At 47.5% G+C, this 16,708-nt stretch overlaps 6 protein-coding genes across 6 annotated transcripts; 3 read left to right on the plus strand and 3 right to left on the minus strand.

The window, feature by feature from the left end:
- Positions 1-1,185: 1,185 nt before the first annotated feature.
- Positions 1,186-2,311, plus strand: EDB91DRAFT_1078524 (uncharacterized protein; the record flags this gene model as incomplete). The annotated part of the gene is made up of 7 exons (XM_041315028.1): positions 1,186-1,242; positions 1,401-1,567; positions 1,621-1,660; positions 1,811-1,885; positions 2,028-2,137; positions 2,182-2,232; positions 2,284-2,311. 7 exons carry the CDS (start codon positions 1,186-1,188, stop codon positions 2,309-2,311), a joined length of 528 nt encoding a protein of 175 aa, XP_041181812.1.
- Positions 2,312-2,804: 493 nt separating this feature from the next.
- Positions 2,805-3,930, minus strand: EDB91DRAFT_1107808 (uncharacterized protein). The gene is made up of 2 exons (XM_041317524.1): positions 3,245-3,930; positions 2,805-3,194 (listed from the first exon to the last, which is right to left on the minus strand). The coding sequence occupies exons 1-2, from the start codon at positions 3,455-3,457 to the stop codon at positions 2,841-2,843; spliced, it is 567 nt and encodes a 188-aa protein (XP_041181813.1). The 5' UTR covers positions 3,458-3,930; the 3' UTR covers positions 2,805-2,840.
- Positions 3,931-5,733: 1,803 nt separating this feature from the next.
- EDB91DRAFT_1107817 (uncharacterized protein) lies at positions 5,734-6,198 on the plus strand (the record flags this gene model as incomplete). Its single annotated transcript, XM_041317525.1, is given in 5 exon segments — positions 5,734-5,754; positions 5,817-5,885; positions 5,908-5,922; positions 5,942-5,988; positions 6,013-6,198. Coding segments are annotated over 2 exon segments (233 nt in total), but the record flags the coding sequence as incomplete, so codon positions are not given.
- An 845-nt stretch (positions 6,199-7,043) lies between these two features.
- Positions 7,044-7,538, plus strand: EDB91DRAFT_1107819 (uncharacterized protein). The gene is made up of 3 exons (XM_041317526.1): positions 7,044-7,148; positions 7,171-7,239; positions 7,312-7,538. Exons 1-3 carry the CDS (start codon positions 7,099-7,101, stop codon positions 7,427-7,429), a joined length of 237 nt encoding a protein of 78 aa, XP_041181815.1. The 5' UTR covers positions 7,044-7,098; the 3' UTR covers positions 7,430-7,538.
- Positions 7,539-7,831: 293 nt separating this feature from the next.
- On the minus strand, positions 7,832-10,720 carry EDB91DRAFT_1244081 (uncharacterized protein; the record flags this gene model as incomplete). Its single annotated transcript, XM_041322373.1, has 7 exons — positions 7,832-7,959; positions 8,013-8,860; positions 8,919-9,521; positions 9,585-9,754; positions 9,818-10,135; positions 10,189-10,267; positions 10,320-10,720. 7 exons carry the CDS (start codon positions 10,718-10,720, stop codon positions 7,832-7,834), a joined length of 2,547 nt encoding a protein of 848 aa, XP_041181816.1.
- A 950-nt stretch (positions 10,721-11,670) lies between these two features.
- EDB91DRAFT_1078527 (uncharacterized protein) lies at positions 11,671-12,214 on the minus strand (the record flags this gene model as incomplete). Its single annotated transcript, XM_041315029.1, has 3 exons — positions 11,671-11,931; positions 11,988-12,132; positions 12,204-12,214. The coding sequence occupies 3 exons, from the start codon at positions 12,212-12,214 to the stop codon at positions 11,671-11,673; spliced, it is 417 nt and encodes a 138-aa protein (XP_041181817.1).
- Between the last annotated feature and the right edge of the window lie 4,494 nt (positions 12,215-16,708).

Raw genomic sequence — 16,708 nt, forward strand, 5'->3', positions numbered from 1 at the left:
TGCGTCCAGAACGCCAAGTACAGATGCACCATACGAAAGCCTCAACCTCTGAAACCTCTCCTCCACCTCAAACACAAATAGAAAACAACCCAACTAAAATTCTCACTACTCGGGACTCAAGTGACACGTATGAGTAGTTGTTGATTGAGACTGTGTGATGTGAGTAGTGGTTCGAAGCTTGGACGTTTGAACGTTCAAAACCTCTATGGCTGACATCTCGCGTTGAGTGGATTGAGTACGTTGAGTGCATCGAGTGCGTCGAGTGGTGCGTTGAGTGGTGCTGAGTCAAGGGTGGAGAAGACCTGAGGTTGGGAAGAACGACAACCTCGTCAGAAACCAGAATAGAGCCCTAGTATACGCTTCCCCTACGCAATAAAAGACGCACTGATATCGACCTCTTTTCACACTAGTACTGCAAAGGCACGTCGACGGCGATCTATCCGGCGGATTCCGGTATCCCCAAACCTTCTTCCTCTTCTAATTTCTGGCTCGAGATTTGAGTGCACTTTGAAGCATGGTCAGTCGTAAATTCAAATGCGCTATGTCAGCCACTCACAGCTCATCACAGTCACCTCCAGCGGTCCTCACAAACGCCCATTTCACTCTTAGCATTACCAAAGTTCTTTTCAACATGTCGAGCAGGATTGACTAATAATGGGGTTTATAGAATCTTTTTGATTGGGCACAATTTTCAACGCCTAACCACAGACATTATGTGACTCTATCACCCTCAGTCTCCGCTCTTGCTTGCTAACTTCCAAGCAGATGTTACCCATCGAGAGAAGCAATCCACTGTGAGTATCTGTTTCGTGTCTGTTTCTGCCACTAAGCTCACGACGATGGGTACAGATTGAGACGGGGTTGGAGCCGTTCCTCCGCAGCACATCCATTTGAACGTCCCAGTAGACTGTCTTTGTCGCAGTTCGGAAGCAGTGGAGCAAGTCATGATGTTTGCGACTAACTTGAAATCGTCCCGGTCACCTTACTCGTAAGTCTGTATTCTTGTTACACGTTGCCGTATACTTATAATCTTCCTTGAGGGAATGAACCTCTTTGCAGATAATCACAGACCTCTCTGAAGCCTCGATCGATAACAATGCTAAGCTAACATCGAACACTGCAGAGTCCACAGAATCTCTGCTGCCCCCTCTTGCATAGGGTGCAACAGTTTGCAGAAGACATTCTATGGGCTCTATCACTCTCTGTCCCGCTCTTGTCCGCCAAGTCGAACCCGACCCTTCAGTACGTCGAATACCAACGCTGTCCCTCGGAGAAGTGACCCACCGTGAGTTCCTCTTTCATGTCTGCTTCGACTAAACAAGGTCATAGATTGAGGCGAGTGATAGAGTGAAGCTTTACATACTCGTGAAACCTATACGTAATTGTATTGGTCCGTGTAGGGAGTCAAAGCTTCAAGCGAGGTCCACAGAATCCCTTCCGTTTTGACGCTTAATCAAATATGCAGCGCCTGGCAGAAGATATTTTGTGGACTCCATCACCCTCAGTGTTCGCTCCTGCCTGCCAAGTCGAACGCGTTCCTTCCAACCTGCGAGTACTTCAAAACCTCGTGAGTCTCGAGCTTGGCGGTAAGAGCCCCAGTATCATTATTCGATGATGCAGACCTGGAGCAGACCGTGAAGTGGGTGGCGCACGGTATATTGTATGTCGCATGCATGATTGTCGAGCCTTGCCGACCCCTCCAGCATGAATCATGGGCAGGCGTACACCGCAAGTTCCCGCATATTTGCTGGAGCCGGGATATACGATGAATTTTTGAAAAAGTTCACTGCACATGCCTTGTCTTTGAAAGTTGGCGACCCATTTTCACGAGACACATACTAAGGTCCACAAGTATCGTAGACGTAATTTGAAACGAGCATCCGCAGTAAGTCACTTTTGCTTACTTTCTTTCAGCGAATCAGATCTGGTAAAGAGGACGGCGCAATCGTTTATTTCGGTGGAGAACGCCACGGAGACCAGGGCTACTTTATTCTATTTTCATGGAATGCAAACCGACTATGGAAGAGATATTCGGTCCTGTAGCCGCAGTCATCAAGTTCACCACGGAGAAGGGTAAGCGCATCCTTTTAAGGATGTATCTAAGTCCTGACAAAGTAGCGTTGAGGCCATTGAACAGGTACATGATATTCTTTATGGCCTTGCTTGCTCCGTCTTCACTAGGGACATAGACAAATTCGAGTCGCGCATAGTATCGAAGCTGGTACCGCATGGGTGAGCATGAGCATGTTAGCGTCATGACTGCTGATGACGTGGTGGATGTAGATCAATTGTCACAACATTCACGAGGTGAGCGTGCCGTTCGGTGGTTTAAAACAGTCAGGCTTATTCCGTCGCCCTCCATGGCAGTAGTATCACGACCCTTGAGCTCGTCTGCATTCTAGAAGGTTGCTCTATTACCGATAATTATTCCTCGCGGTGCTTGTCGGGTTTTAGGCGACTCATGACTATAACCGACGGTTTGTTGATTTATTCTGAGCAGATGAGGCTCCGGTTCGATGACTCGCCATACGTATTTCACGCCCAACGACGGATCACAAAGAGTGCTTCTGTCTTATTGTAAACGTATAAGTATGTGATATCACCTATCGCGCTAATTGCCGTTATTGTTTTGACGTTGACGACTTCTCTGTATTCGAGAACTGCCTTTCTACCTACACTGGCTTCTTCCAGGACTTACCAGGGTAGGTCTAGTGTAGGGGGCAAAACTACTTTGGGCTGAGTTGCGACCAAGTGCCGGCACAACTGGCACTTGGCGCACTGGCAAAACTTGGCAAAACTCCCAGACACGTTGCATCAACGTTGCATAATACTACTGATTATTACATTGACGAGACACCCTTCATAGTCAACAGAGACTGCACATCCCAAGACAAACCATCCTCCGAGTCAGATCCCACCTGCTGAACATCATCTTCGAAAGCTGCGGGGACAATTCCTTTGTCAACCTGTTCCAGCTCGGCGATGTCGTACACCTTTCCCGCCAAGATCTCGTACCCTTCCAGCTGGGGATCAATAGCTGATGGGAATTCCGCAATGCGTTGCTCAATCTCGTCAAAGGCAGCTGCAACCTCATCCTCCGTTAAGCTTTCCGGCCCCTCCAGCTCGTCGTCAACCTGGCTTCGGCTTACCAGTGGAGGTGTCCATGTGAAATTTGCATTGAGATCTGTCGCCAGGTCCGTGTCAACATATTTAGACTTAAGCTTAGCTGGGCTCACCGAAACAGCTTGATATTTGCAGTTTCCCGCTGCACAGGAGTCAATGTGTGATCAACGTAATTATCGAGTGTACCCGCGCCAGCCTTCCGTTTTTTGATGACAGTGCTTGTCCCAACATCAGATTGAGAATTACCGTTACCGTTTGTTTCAGCAACATCCGAAGCTGGTGTGTCATGGAAAAGTGGTGCTTCTGTCTGGCCAATTGCAGCACCTTTCTGCATTAAGACCTTGCGAGCTTCATTGCGAATGGATGATGGAGCATCTGGGCACTCTTTTGGGTTTGTGAGATGTAAGAGACAGCGGTTATCTCGGCCTTCGATGCGTTGACCACTGCCACTGGTTGGAGTGCAATAGTTGCACTTCCAGAATTTTCAGCGAGACTTGTTATTGACTCGCTCGAGTTCCGTGAAGTTATCGGTGATGATTCTAGCTCGTAGGCGGCCACCAGGATGCTTTTCGTCAGACATTTTAAGATCTCCGAAGTGCAGGGAGTATGGACGACGGGATGGTACAAACGATACAGTTCAACACACGGTAAAAACATAGAGATAGACTTAGTATTACTGATCTGAGCGGCAGATTGATGGCGAATCTGTGAAGAAAATCTGTCACAGATTGTCTGAGTCGGCCTCTACCTACTACTAGATGTGCCAAGTTTTGCCACGGACCCCTCCGAGTTCGCCGGCAATTGCCAGAGTGGCAAAACTGGGGCGGCGCAATGGCGCAGTATTGCCAACAACACTAGGTAGGTCACTAAATGATGTAAGGGATATTATGTGCTTCCCGCCCACTTGGCTCCAAAACAATTATAGCATCCTTCATGCCAGAGTCCTGGCAACCAGAGACAAAAGAACCTGATCACGAGAGGGTTCAACGCATATCAGAGAGAACGGCTTCATAAATTTCTTCGCAACTTCATTCCCCACAGGTGTTTAATTGTCAACCGCGTTGCGAGCGAGCTTCGCTGACTGTTCGTCGATTCCAAGGGAACCCGGAGAATTATTGAACAATAAGAATGCAAGTACCGGCATGCGATAAATGAAAAACGAATTTGATTGGCCAACTACTTTGTAGCTTATATAATCGGACCTTCTGGTCCTTTTGTCTCATTCCCCGGATTCGTCGTCGACATGACTTGCTCTGTTCACGGCACCAGGCCTATCATTTTCCATGGACAATAGTGTGGTTCTTCTGCCAGCTTCATATCGGCAGGTCAATCCACGAACATTCCATGGCGCGCTAATTGTCAGTTTCCTGATTCCTTCAAAATTGCCAGTGGCCATCCCAGTTGGAAACGAATAAATACACGAGAGCTGAGAGGAGGTTTCCCCCCCAATCCGAGTCCTCTTAAAAGCTATCAGAGCTTCCTCAGCTTTACAAGTATCTCCAACTTCGATTCACTCTTCTACCCTTCCATTAAGCCATGGATTTGTTCTTCACCTTAGCTGCCTTCTCCTCGGCACCCGTCTCTTCTGAAGAGACGCAAGTACCAGTTGACCAGGAGCACTACGGCAATGCCAACTGTTACTGCGTCATCGCATGATTACGTCTGGTATGTTTTTTTCTCCCCTCCTTGTTGCCCATGACTGAGTCTGTCGTTACAGAATATATCGCCTGATCACCATAGCATCTCTCGTAACTGCGTTATCATCACTGTATCAGCACCATCATCATTTTACACCATTCAGCAGCCAGGTTGCGCTGGTCATCCAACCAGTCTTCGTTCAAGACATTCACCTCATTCTGTCACAGCTGACGGGCGTTATATACTGTATTGGTATGGGTTATTTATGGGTTATAGTGGACAGTGGTAGTTGCGTCCGGCACGCTAAGGCTGCTGGGGATCACCACGCTGGAATTTTGTACATTCACATATCACCGACCACCGGCTACACTTTCCTTAACCTTGCGTTATACGTACTCGAGCTCTGCGAAACCTCCCAATATCTGCACTGTGTGCATCTTGATTCAAATAACGATGTGTGATTTAGCTATAACTTTTCAAGTGCGCAAACTGGCTCGGCAAATCATCACGATAAGTATGAACTCCGAGTCGTTGATACTATCATTCCGGATAATCTGCAACTTTTTCAGCAAATCTTTCGTAGCTCGTCAACCACTTCATATTATCTTCCACGAATTTAGAGTGTTGTGGATTCGTACCACCTCTATATAGATCTGATTTTTGCTCATTTTTAGGACGTTATGGTGTGGATGAAAGCCGAGAAAATTCAAGGTCTGACTGCTCCAGCTTCGACTGGCTCGAGAGTTGGTGACACGATCTATTAGGTTGGGCTGGACCGAGCGTTAGCTCGGGATGGGACGCAAGCAGGGAGCCGCTCACCCAACATTGTAGTGATGTGCGCGGCCCGGCTTGAAGCCGTGGGCCGAGCCAAGCCGGGCCAAAGTGACGGCCTGACCATGGCTTTAGCCCGGCTTGGAATTCTGGAAAGCCAAAGTCGGCGGCCTGAGCCGCGGCTCTGTAGGGTTTGCAGAGGCAGCGAAACCGTTCCGAACCCTGAATCGATTATCATCACCATGATCAGTATTTCATTCCCAGTGAAAGCAAGAGTGAGATACCCGCGAGTCTGAGCAACGATCCTTGTAAACGTCGCTGGCAGCGACGGTTGTTTGGCAAAGGCTTTGGATCCAAACAAACACTAAGGGTCACATCAAGAGTTTTCTTGCTAAGCACTTGCAATATCATGACTTTTGATTTATTTTTTCGGTCTCGTTTCTCCCGGTATCTAATGTGTTCATTCATGCGCTCGCGAAGGACCAGGCGATTACTACTAATGGTTGTTTTGCACTTGTCTGTGCTTCTCCGTGTATGTTTCCACTCGTTCGTACTTGTCTGTGCTTGTTGTCCCTGCTCGTCTGCGCCTGCCGCCACTAATTGTCGTATCTCCCTGCTTGTTTGTGTGTGCCGCGGGCCGCCGCATATTTATGCTTGTCTACCACGGTTTGCACTGATCTGAAACTGTCTGCACACATTTGTGCATTCTACCCAGCCAGTTCCCACTGGCCCATCACACTTCCCCTCCCACTGCACAGGTGAGTACTTCAAGTTCATATCTTAACCCATACTCGCAATTTTACATTTACAGTACTCGGGCCGCGGCTCAAGCCAGGGCCGAGCCAAAGCCAGCCGTCACTGGTGGCTTTGGCCTGGCCTGAATTTTTTGCAAGTCCAAGCCATCTGAAGCCAGGCCAAAGCCGCGGCTTTCGAGCCAAGCCGGGCCGGAACATCACTGCCAGTGACACCAACGTCACCTCTGCAAAATACTTTTTGATGGCGACGTCTGTTTGTAGGACGTGACTCTACATGGCCCGTCCGTGTCCAACAATTGAAGACCCTTCCCCACTAATTACGTGGCAGTCGGGGAATTTATGACGCATCAACCTAATTCAGCAAACCCAAACCTTCTTCCACTTCTATTCTGGCTCGAGAATGCTGAGTTTTGGCTGACCACTGCTAACAACACGTCTGGTGACGTCGACTTGTACACCACAAAAGCGCTAGGTCTCATATTTCACCTTTGCCTTCTGCATGACTGCACATTCAATCGTCATTGAGATGCAGACGGTATTCCCAACATTGCCCACAAGGGGAACTCCTTACGAGATGTTTGGAGTTCATACATTTGCAACCCACTTGTTCTACTAGACTGTTTATCCGCCGACCCTGTCACAGGTTCTGCCTGTACTTTCTGCCTGAAATCCGTCAGGCTAAACCATCCTGATAGAACTACCGAGTACTTGGCGAAATCAAAATTGTAGGACATAAAAGCAACCCGTCTTCCTACTGCCGATATCAGAGCTATTATTTGAGATCCCTATCTCATATCACCTAGCACAAGCCATGCGTTTCTCATTCCTCCTCACTATTGTTACTGCTTTGACGACATCTATGTCTGTCAGTGCCTTATGCAAGAAAAAAAACGCCAAGTGCTCGGGCACGCGCGACAAATCATGCTGCGATCCTTTTACTTGTGTACAGCGTGTGAGTACGACTCGTTCGCTTTGCATCCGGGATTCAAATTCATGACTCACCCTTTGCACCTTGTACTAATAGAATGATGTCGATGGTCCAGTGCCGCAATTTAGCTGCGGGTACATCAGGAAACAACCAATATCGTCGTAGGCACGGTGACAACTATATAGGCATATGTAGGCACCGTAGCGCTATGTAGGCACCCTTTAGGCTACATATAAGTATATAGCGCTATATAGCCTAAAGCCACGCTACATACAGCTACAGGAGTTATGACTGTGCTACAGGTAGCTACAGGATACTACAGGAGTTACCACCGTGCTACAGGTTACTACAGGCGCACCCATCCAGCATTTGCAGGTCTACTAAATATACAATAACATACTGGCTTCTAAATACTTGTCACAGACACACAAAACATCTCACCGTTGATGAAATCATTAAAATAAAAATCATTAGCTGCTTCATACGCATTCCCACTTATCAACCTCGGGTCCACTGACTGTCCCATCTTCGGTATCAGATGGCACGGCCGCACAATATTGTTGACATGAATCACCGCCGCATTGCGGTGGAATTGGCGGGTCGAGCGTGACACTTGTCACATTCGAGATGAAGGATCTGGTGCTCTGAAAGGTGTGAACCACTCTATGTAAGCGAGGGGTCTTGAGTATTCGCCAAACTGACGAGGGAGTGAGAATATAGCGCGAACTTGAGCCACTCGCACACCTACAGCAGACTATGATCAGATTGATGTGAAACCGAAACCAAATCAAACTTACCATCTAGAGTATGCAAGTGTGGAGTGCGAGGACCATTCAATATCAACGCCATATCAAATTGAGCTGGACAACCAGGCTTCTGTCCCGATGCAAGTCTCTCTGGCGTTGCTCTAATGCGCCTGGACATTGGTGCGTCGCTGACTTGAAAAGCAGGTGGTGTCACAATGATGACTTGACGAAAAATGTCAAAACAGTCCTGAATGCCTGATACTAGGGTGTTGTGTGGGAGATTTGTGCGAAGGAAAGATTGGAGAGCAGGAAGAAAATCAGTCGCACCATGTGCACCTACAATATTTGGAACAGATTGGTGTGGATGCACTGGGGTCTTGGCAAGGACATGGGTCACTTGAAACTGATCTGCGGGTGTTGCGCGAGCAATAGCAGCCTCTGCTTCTTCTGACCTCAAGTCCAAATCCAAATCCAAATCCAAATCCAAGTATGAGTCCACTGTGCAACCTGCAGGCTGTTGCAATAACCAATCAAGGTATGCACTGCGTAGGAAGACAGCTTCCTGGTGTTGAAGCCACAAAACCATCTGTTCCTCATAATCTTGTTTATTGCTAGCATGGTAAGCGTCCTTCACAAAGTCTATATGCAGGCACTCAGGAAGTTCTGTGTTAAAGCCATCAGCTGCACCAAATAATGAGATTGACTGGACGTAATGGGTGAGTTGGTGTAATTTGGGTATGTTGAAATGTTCACGTATCGTGAGTTCCTTGAGTACGTCTTTATTAGTGTGAAATCCTGCTAAGGCAGTCTGTAGGGCTTCCAGCGACTCAGCTGTGTGAGTTTGCAGCTGCACGTAATACGAGAAATCAAGAATTGAATGTGCCACCACCAAGACCCGACTGTCAGGCATAAATTAGTGACAAACTTTGCCATCTTCAAGACACGTCACACACATACCTAGGCACTGCTCCAGCGAGTAAGCCTATAAAAACTCGCTGCATTTCTTTATGCTCACTTCCTGTCCATTGCTTCACAGTTGATATACCTTTTTTGAAGTGCTGAAGTCCAGGATAATCTGGGATTGCCTTGAAATGTGTGTCCATCTCTTCCTCCCCGATAATTTTGAGACACCACTTAACGAGGTGATCCTTGAAGACACCTTTATGAATTTGGTGCAAAAGATCGGGTGTGAAACCCAGGAAAATGTCGGTGTGAGGCATATCAGCCCAGAATGGTTTATAGACGGCACGTAGCCCTTTCTCCTCGAATTCCGGTGGGTGCTGACCGTTCTTGCGCCTTTGCAAGATATCTTTTGTGGACTCAGGATCATGCATCACTGAGTCCAGTACCTCCCCTCGCTCATTCGCTGCCATGAGGCACTTTGGACAACAGTTTTCCTTACAACAAGCAACCAAACACTGCTCTGGAAAATCCGCGACGTACACAGCCAGAATCAGATAGACATGCCGGATCCACGAGTCTGCGCAGACCATATCCACACCATCATTTCCAGCAGTGATGAGAGGCTGGAGGAGCAGACCCATGCAATGATGGAAAAGTCTATATCCGGCCAGGGAGTGTGCATCAGCAGTAAAGCAGTCAAGCTTACCCGCAGGTAAGTACCCAATGAGCACAGTCACTCGTGCTGATGCCTGACGCCTTTTCACTTTGGCAATGTTGCCAATAGACATATAGACCGGCCAAGCCGACTTATCCCCTCGGAATTGGGACAACGATGTTTTGTCGGATGCTAGAATAATTGGAGCTATTGTGGCTCCATCGGGCAAAGCTTTCTGTGTGAGAGGTCGCCGGTTCGGTCAGTCCATTCCTTATTGCTCTCTTTGGCATAATCTTACCTGTTTCTCGCCCCACCAGTCCACCGTCCACATCTTGTCAATAATTCTATGCTCCCCTGCATGGTCTGAATAAGCTCTAGCAGGGGTGTAGGCCATATCCACCTTGAAAGAAGGGTTCTCGATCAGCTCCTTCACACATTCAACTGGATTGCGACTCCATAGTTCAACCTCTTCTTGCAACAACTCTCTGTTCTCATCCTGACGATTACCGTGCACAGTGACCTTCTTACAACTCCACGCTGGACCATGCGGAAGTTCATCTACCCTTTGCAAGAACGAGTGGTTATTGTGAAATGGAAGCTTCGAGCGCATTTGAGTCTGGTAACAGTATTAACAGTGAGTTCTAAATTTGACTAATGCTTGGAACGTACTATGGGTAGTTTCAGAAATTCATTGGTCTGTGTTTGACCGAGGTTCTTGACAAGCCATTGGGCTAGACCCCACTCTTCGCTGGTGAGTCGTCTATTTAGTATATGCTTTGCAATGCTGATCAAACACTCACACATTCTCAAAGGGTGCCCATGGATCTTCGCCCTCTTCCTGTTGCTCTCTTCTATACCTTTCAAACATGGTCTCCCCTTCACGCAGTGCCCAGCCCATGCCTGGCTGAGGTTTGAAGTACTGGCCATTATTGGTGAGTGATGATGCATCCTCATCATCGACTTCTTTGACAGTGACCCGACAAATTTTGCTGATTGTAGGGTTGTAGTCCATATCTGGAGACGAGTGCAGGTGAACATGGCCTTCATGGGAGAAGTCGACATCTGGTACGTCCAAGTTCTCTGCATCAGCCTCTTCAATCATTAACATCCACTCCCTTCGGCATTCAGGACGCCCCACGATGTGTCTCTTGAGTCCCTCGGCCGTAGTTGTTACCTTCCCACAAAACATACATTGAGGCATCACTGGTTTGTTGTCGCCAACTTCAACCATTCACTTCCTAATACCCTTTTTTTCAGCACGTAGTGACCAATGCCGAAACTTCCAACAGAATTGCAATCACGGACACAGTTCATAATGGTGTGCCACCTTTCATGCCCTTTGACCCATTACTCACCTTTCTTTTGTAGTGTTCGATCACAGATGCAGTTCATGATGCTTCCTTTTGACCACGTTCTTTTGACCGTACCTCTCGTCAACTCTGTTGATGACGATTTCTCTCGTCTTGCGATTTCTCCCTTTGCAACTCTTGTCTTGTCAATTTGGCCCCAAGTTCATACTTTACATGGCTTTTCTTTTACTCGGGTTCACTTGTCTTTTGCTCGGTTTGGCTTTTCTTTGGCTTGTGTACTACCATTCATCTCATATCCTCACACCTCGCTACCTGTAGAGTTCACACCTAGACACGCCTCGCCGCCTCGCATGGCTAGTTCATGCCTGGCAAGGCTTTTCTTTTGCTCGGTTTGCTTGTTTTTTTTTGCCTTGGTTACCTTTCATCTCATACCCTCACACCTCGCTACCTGTAGAGTTCACGCATCACTGCCTCACATGGCTAGTTCATGCCTTACATGGCTTTTCTTTTACTCGGTCGGTTTGCTCGCTGTTCACGCCTTGCAACGCTTTTCTTTTGCTCGGTTTGCTTGTTTTGTTTGCCTTGGTTACCATTTGTTTCATACCCTCGCGCCTCGCCACCTCGCATGGCCTTTCTTTTGCTCGGTTTTCTTTTATCTTTCCTTTGCAAATGTAGAGTTTACGCTTTTCCGCCTCGCATGGCTAGTTCACGCCTCACATGGCTTTTCTTTTGCTTGTTTTGCTTGTGCTTGTTTTTTTTCGGCCTTTCAGCCTTGGTTACCATTCATCTCATACCCGTGCACCTCCTTTCATCCCAACTGACCACTGACATAACTAACTGACTAAACTAGGGTAGTAATACCATGAGCTGCAAGTAGGAGTTCCAATAGTTGAACTTTGCGTGCTTCTTGGCGCCGCTGCTTCTCCGTGTTCCAGAGCCTAACTATCAACTCTCGGACATATGATTGGTGAGTCACAGGCCCTTGGATGCGGTCAGAGAGCTGCACTTTGCATGCCTCATCACAATGCCTAATCTCTGCATCCCAACGTTCTAGGACAAGGGTTCGCAGGTAAGTTTGAGAAGTATTGATGGGTCCTGGTGTCTGATGAAACGGTTGCAATGGATAATGGAACTCGGGAGGACTGGGAGGACGTGGACCTTCCCTAGCCCGTCCTGGAGCCATGACCACATGGAAGGGTCAACTTGGAGGAGGTACAAGCCTACTGGATGGTCAGCATGGGTCATGGCAGTTCTCGGAGCAACCCACTGTGGGCTGACTTCAAGTTTGCTTTCTTTTGGTTTGCTGAATGGCGAGAAGACCAAACTGCTGCGTTAGTTAATGTGTGACGAGTCTCAGACATGCCAGCCACTTACTATTTGGGCATTGAGATTGGTAGTATCTGCTGTAGGTGTTAAAAGTATATCATTTTCTATTATTTTCTCACTCTTTTTATGCTGTTGCATTGATATTGCTTGGTCAGATGGAAACTCTAACTTTGAAATCAACAAAACTCAAAGCAGTCTGTTGATCGGACACCATGGCAAGGGTATTTAAAGGCACATTTTCCTGTTTTTATTTGGCTGCAGGCTACCCAGAATCATGGCAGGAAAACTCGCCTCTCGAAGGGGTTCCCAAAACACAATCTGGCAGGCCCAAGATGACCTATGTGCACAGATGGTATCCACAGCCGGATGCACTGCAAGTGGTCGTCAACACCGCCCAACCAAAAAAGAGACCTATTGAAGTAAGTGATTCTGTGTTGTTGCTCAATGTGTGTTTGACTTACCTCTACTTAACAGTTTTAAAATCTCGTTGAGGACAAGACCGTAAAAAAGCCTCGGAAATCAAGGTAGATAAGCATAACTTAAAGGCGCTGCAGACGAAATACTGGATGAATCCTGAAGTATTTGATGATGAGCCTGCTGAGCTGCTCAGCAAGATTGACAGGGATGAAGATACCATGGTTGGGTTCTTATTCTTCCAGGCACTCGAGTGCTCACAACTACATAACAGGACTAGACTCTTGGATAGCATTAGAAAACCTCCCACGTGAATTCTGTGGCATTGATGAATGACATTCATCTTACTCAACATGCGAACATTTTTGCATGAACAGGCCGCGACGGCATCGAAGTACTTGTACATATATCATGTCCTTGAAGATCGATCAGAAGGATGAAGGGGCTAGTATTGAGGACACTTGAACTTCATCATTCTGCACTGGCAGGACACCAGTATGCTTTTGAGCCACTCGATGAACGCAAATAAATCGAGGAACATCTCAAACACGATATAAATCTGGACACATGACATATGTAACCTCATTGTCCTCCTGGCCTCGACACTCTGGCGTGATGCGCACATTCACACTGATCGGAGTAGTGGGTGCTCTTGGACTCAATCCAAATTGGCATCGACATGGGCAGCTGCAGTCTGGATCTACCTTGAGCTCTACTCCGTAATTGAAACGACGAGGAGACTAAAACAAGTGTCTACCACAGAGTAAACGCATATGCAAACCCAAGGGCTCGCACGAATTCTCCTACATATGAACAGCCGACCGTGTATTTAAACTCTACAAAGCATGATCAGCACCCATCCAAAAAAAAAACCAAAGAAGTAACTCACCTCCCACCTAGACAATGCCTCTTCATCACTCATAGTCAAAACCTACCACCCACCCCGGGTGGTCAATCAGCGTTCCCATCCCATAGCAAACCAAACAGGCAACACAGCAAAAAGAGGAAACACAACACAGCAAACACACGACACAACATAATAAAAGCAAGAAACGCAAACGCAGTTGATGAATAGCCTTGGCAGTTCCACGCATATCATAATGGTTCACAACTATGCATGATCGGAATCCGCTGTAGCTGTATGAGCCTGTGAACTGGTGTGTGTTGGTATCAGTAAGGGAAGAGGGAGGGGGATAGAGGGGGAACGAACCTTGCTCAAAATTAAAGGTCTACGTCTCCCATCTTGACATTCAACAAACTCGTGTGTCCTGTCATTGCAACTGTTAAGTCAGTCCAACCAACCCAAACTCACCTCAAAGCCATCCCCTCCCTCAAACTAGTCACCAAAAATTCATCCGCCAGTCAACAACACAAGATACTGCCTAAAAGTGACCTCTTGGATGTGGAGGAAGACGACGGGTTGGTAAGTGAGCGTGCTGAACAGGCTGTTGATGCGCGCTACGACATCTGAGACACCGCCTGCTGCTAGTTCATTGCTTTCGGTTGTTTGGAGGGCTACGTAAAGGAAGACCTGTTTTTTTTTGGGGGGGTGAGTGTTGGTAGGGATTGGAAGGGAGAGGGCATGGGGGGCATGGGATGGGGAAGGGGCGTACCTTTCCTTGATACTCTGGGTATTTCTTGAGGAAGTGTTCGAAAGCTTCGAGCTTATGACGGACGCCCTGTAAAGTTGACAAGTACAATCAGCTCCCTCTCCGTATCCCACCCACACCCCACTCCCAAAACCAAAAATGCACCTGAATCTCATCCAACTTATCCCTCCCTTATGAACTAAGGCGAGCGCAGGCGAGGAGAACGGGCTAGTAGAAATAACAAATCTCGGTCTCGTACAAAGGACTCTCGATTGACGAATCGTGTACCTAGTAGAAATAACAACTATGGGTTGTAAGTGTAACGTTCATCGGGAATAAGACAACGGTACTCACATCTCAGTCTCGTACAAAGGACTGAGATGCGTACATGTGGGACTCGTAGCTTTATAGTACGTAGGATAGAAACGAAAAATATATCATAGCATAGAAATGAGACATAGTAGAGTCGAGCCGACGTCAAGACGTAGCGCACTCGTACTCCTTTTACTTAAGCTCGCATACTCCTCTATCCGCGAGTCGTCTCTCCATTGGAGGACGTCTCGGACGGTTCGGACGGTTCGGATTCCAACAAATGTGCAACTTGAAGTTGATCAGACTCGGACAGTTGCAAAATTGTTGCTCATTCACAACTCGGATATTGCTCGGGCCCATCTCTACTTTACTTGCTACATGGGTGGCAATAGAAGATGTGCTTAGAGCTGCGGAGTTCATGATCTGGCAGTCAAAATTAACATGGTCGAAATTAACTTTTGCCGAAAATTTCTGCACTTGACGAAATGGTGTAGTGTGTCACACGTCACAGGTGGCGCCGAATCGAGTGAAATACTACAGTATTCTAGCTCGAGAATACTGAGTTTTGGCTGACCACTGCTAACGACACATCCGGTGACGTCTACTTGTACGCCACGAAAGCGCTAGGTCTCAGATTCCACCTTTGCCTTCTGCACGCATGCACATTCAATCGTCATTAGTGTACCAAATGGTCAAATTCATCCGTGGTCGTAGCTCGCGCAAATATTGATGCCCTCTACCCAGCTCTAAGGGTATCTGCATTGACAAAAGGCGACTCGAGTGCTCCTAGGTGCTTCTTGACATCTATGTGTATAGGTCCGAGGCAAATGGAATTTTCCATAATATTGCTCCCAGGGAGGGCCTATGCTTCTTGACATGTCCGCAGGTGAACTCCACTTTCCTGGACTAGTACACCACGAAAGCGCCAGGTCTCAGATCCCAATTTTGCCTTCTGCATGACTGCACATTCAATAGTCATTGAGATGCAAACGGTATTCCCAATATTTCCTACAAGGTGAGCTCCTTACGAGGTGTTTGAAGTTCATACGTTTGCAGCCCACTTGTCCTAGACTGACCGTCCGCCGACCCTGTCATAGGTTCTGCCTGTACTTTCTGCCTGAAATCCGTCAGGCTAAACCATCCTGATAGAACTACCGAGTACTTGGCGAAATCAAAAACCTAGGACATAAAAACAAGCCGTCTTCCTACTGCCAGTATCAGAGCTATTATTTGAGATCCCCACCCCATACCACCTAGCACAAGTCATGCGTTTCTCATTCCTGCTCGCTATTGTTACTACTTTGACAACATCTATATCTGTCAGTGCATCATGCAAGAAAGAAAACGCTGTGTGCTCGGGCTGGGGCGACGAATCATGCTGCCAACCTTCTCATTGTCTACAGAGTGTGAGTACGACTCGTTCGCTTTGCATCCGGGATTCAACCCCATGACTCACCCTTTGCACCTTGTACTAATAGGGTCATTACGAGGGCATCAATGGTCCAGTGGCGCAATATAACTGCGGGTAACGAGCTCGGAAGACTAAACATGTTGGCAGAGTGAGTCATGTGTGTGCTTCCGCGTTGGTACAGTGCTTGATCGCACGATATGCAGTTTTTTTGCGGAGTTGGTCGATAGTATGCTTACTTTTGCACAAAGTTTCCTGCTGGGTCGACTAGACTCTTGGATAACATTAGAAAACCTCCCGCGTGAATTCTGTGGCATTGATGAATGACACTCATCTTACTCCACTTGCGAACGATTTGGCATGAACAGGCCGCGACGACATCGAATACTTGTACATACATACATGTCCTTGAAGATCGATCAGAAGGATGAAGAGACTGGTGTCGAGGACACTCGAACTTCGTCATTTTGCACCGGCAGGACACCAGTATGCTTTTGAGCCACTTAATGAACGCGAATAAATCAAGGAACATCTCAAACACGATATAAATCTGGACACATGACATACGTAACCTCATCGTCCCCCTGTCCTCGACACTCTCGCATGATGCGCACATTCACACTGTGCGGAGTAGTGCGTGCTCTTGGACCCGATCGAAATTCGCATCGACATAGGCAGCTGCAGTCTGGATTAATGCCTATTACCTTGAGCTCTTACTGCTTCTCCTCGATAGTGCATATGCAGAATCCCGCTCTTGCATGTGCTCCCCGAATGGGTTCATCGTGTCGTTTTTCAGAGTACATAGTCCTGCAGAATCCAGATGTTAAGGT

The sequence above is a fragment of the Suillus paluster genome (genome assembly GCF_016628075.1).
Source record: "Suillus paluster strain FC165 chromosome Unknown EDB91scaffold_6, whole genome shotgun sequence".
Taxonomy (NCBI): Eukaryota; Fungi; Basidiomycota; class Agaricomycetes; order Boletales; family Suillaceae; genus Suillus; species Suillus paluster.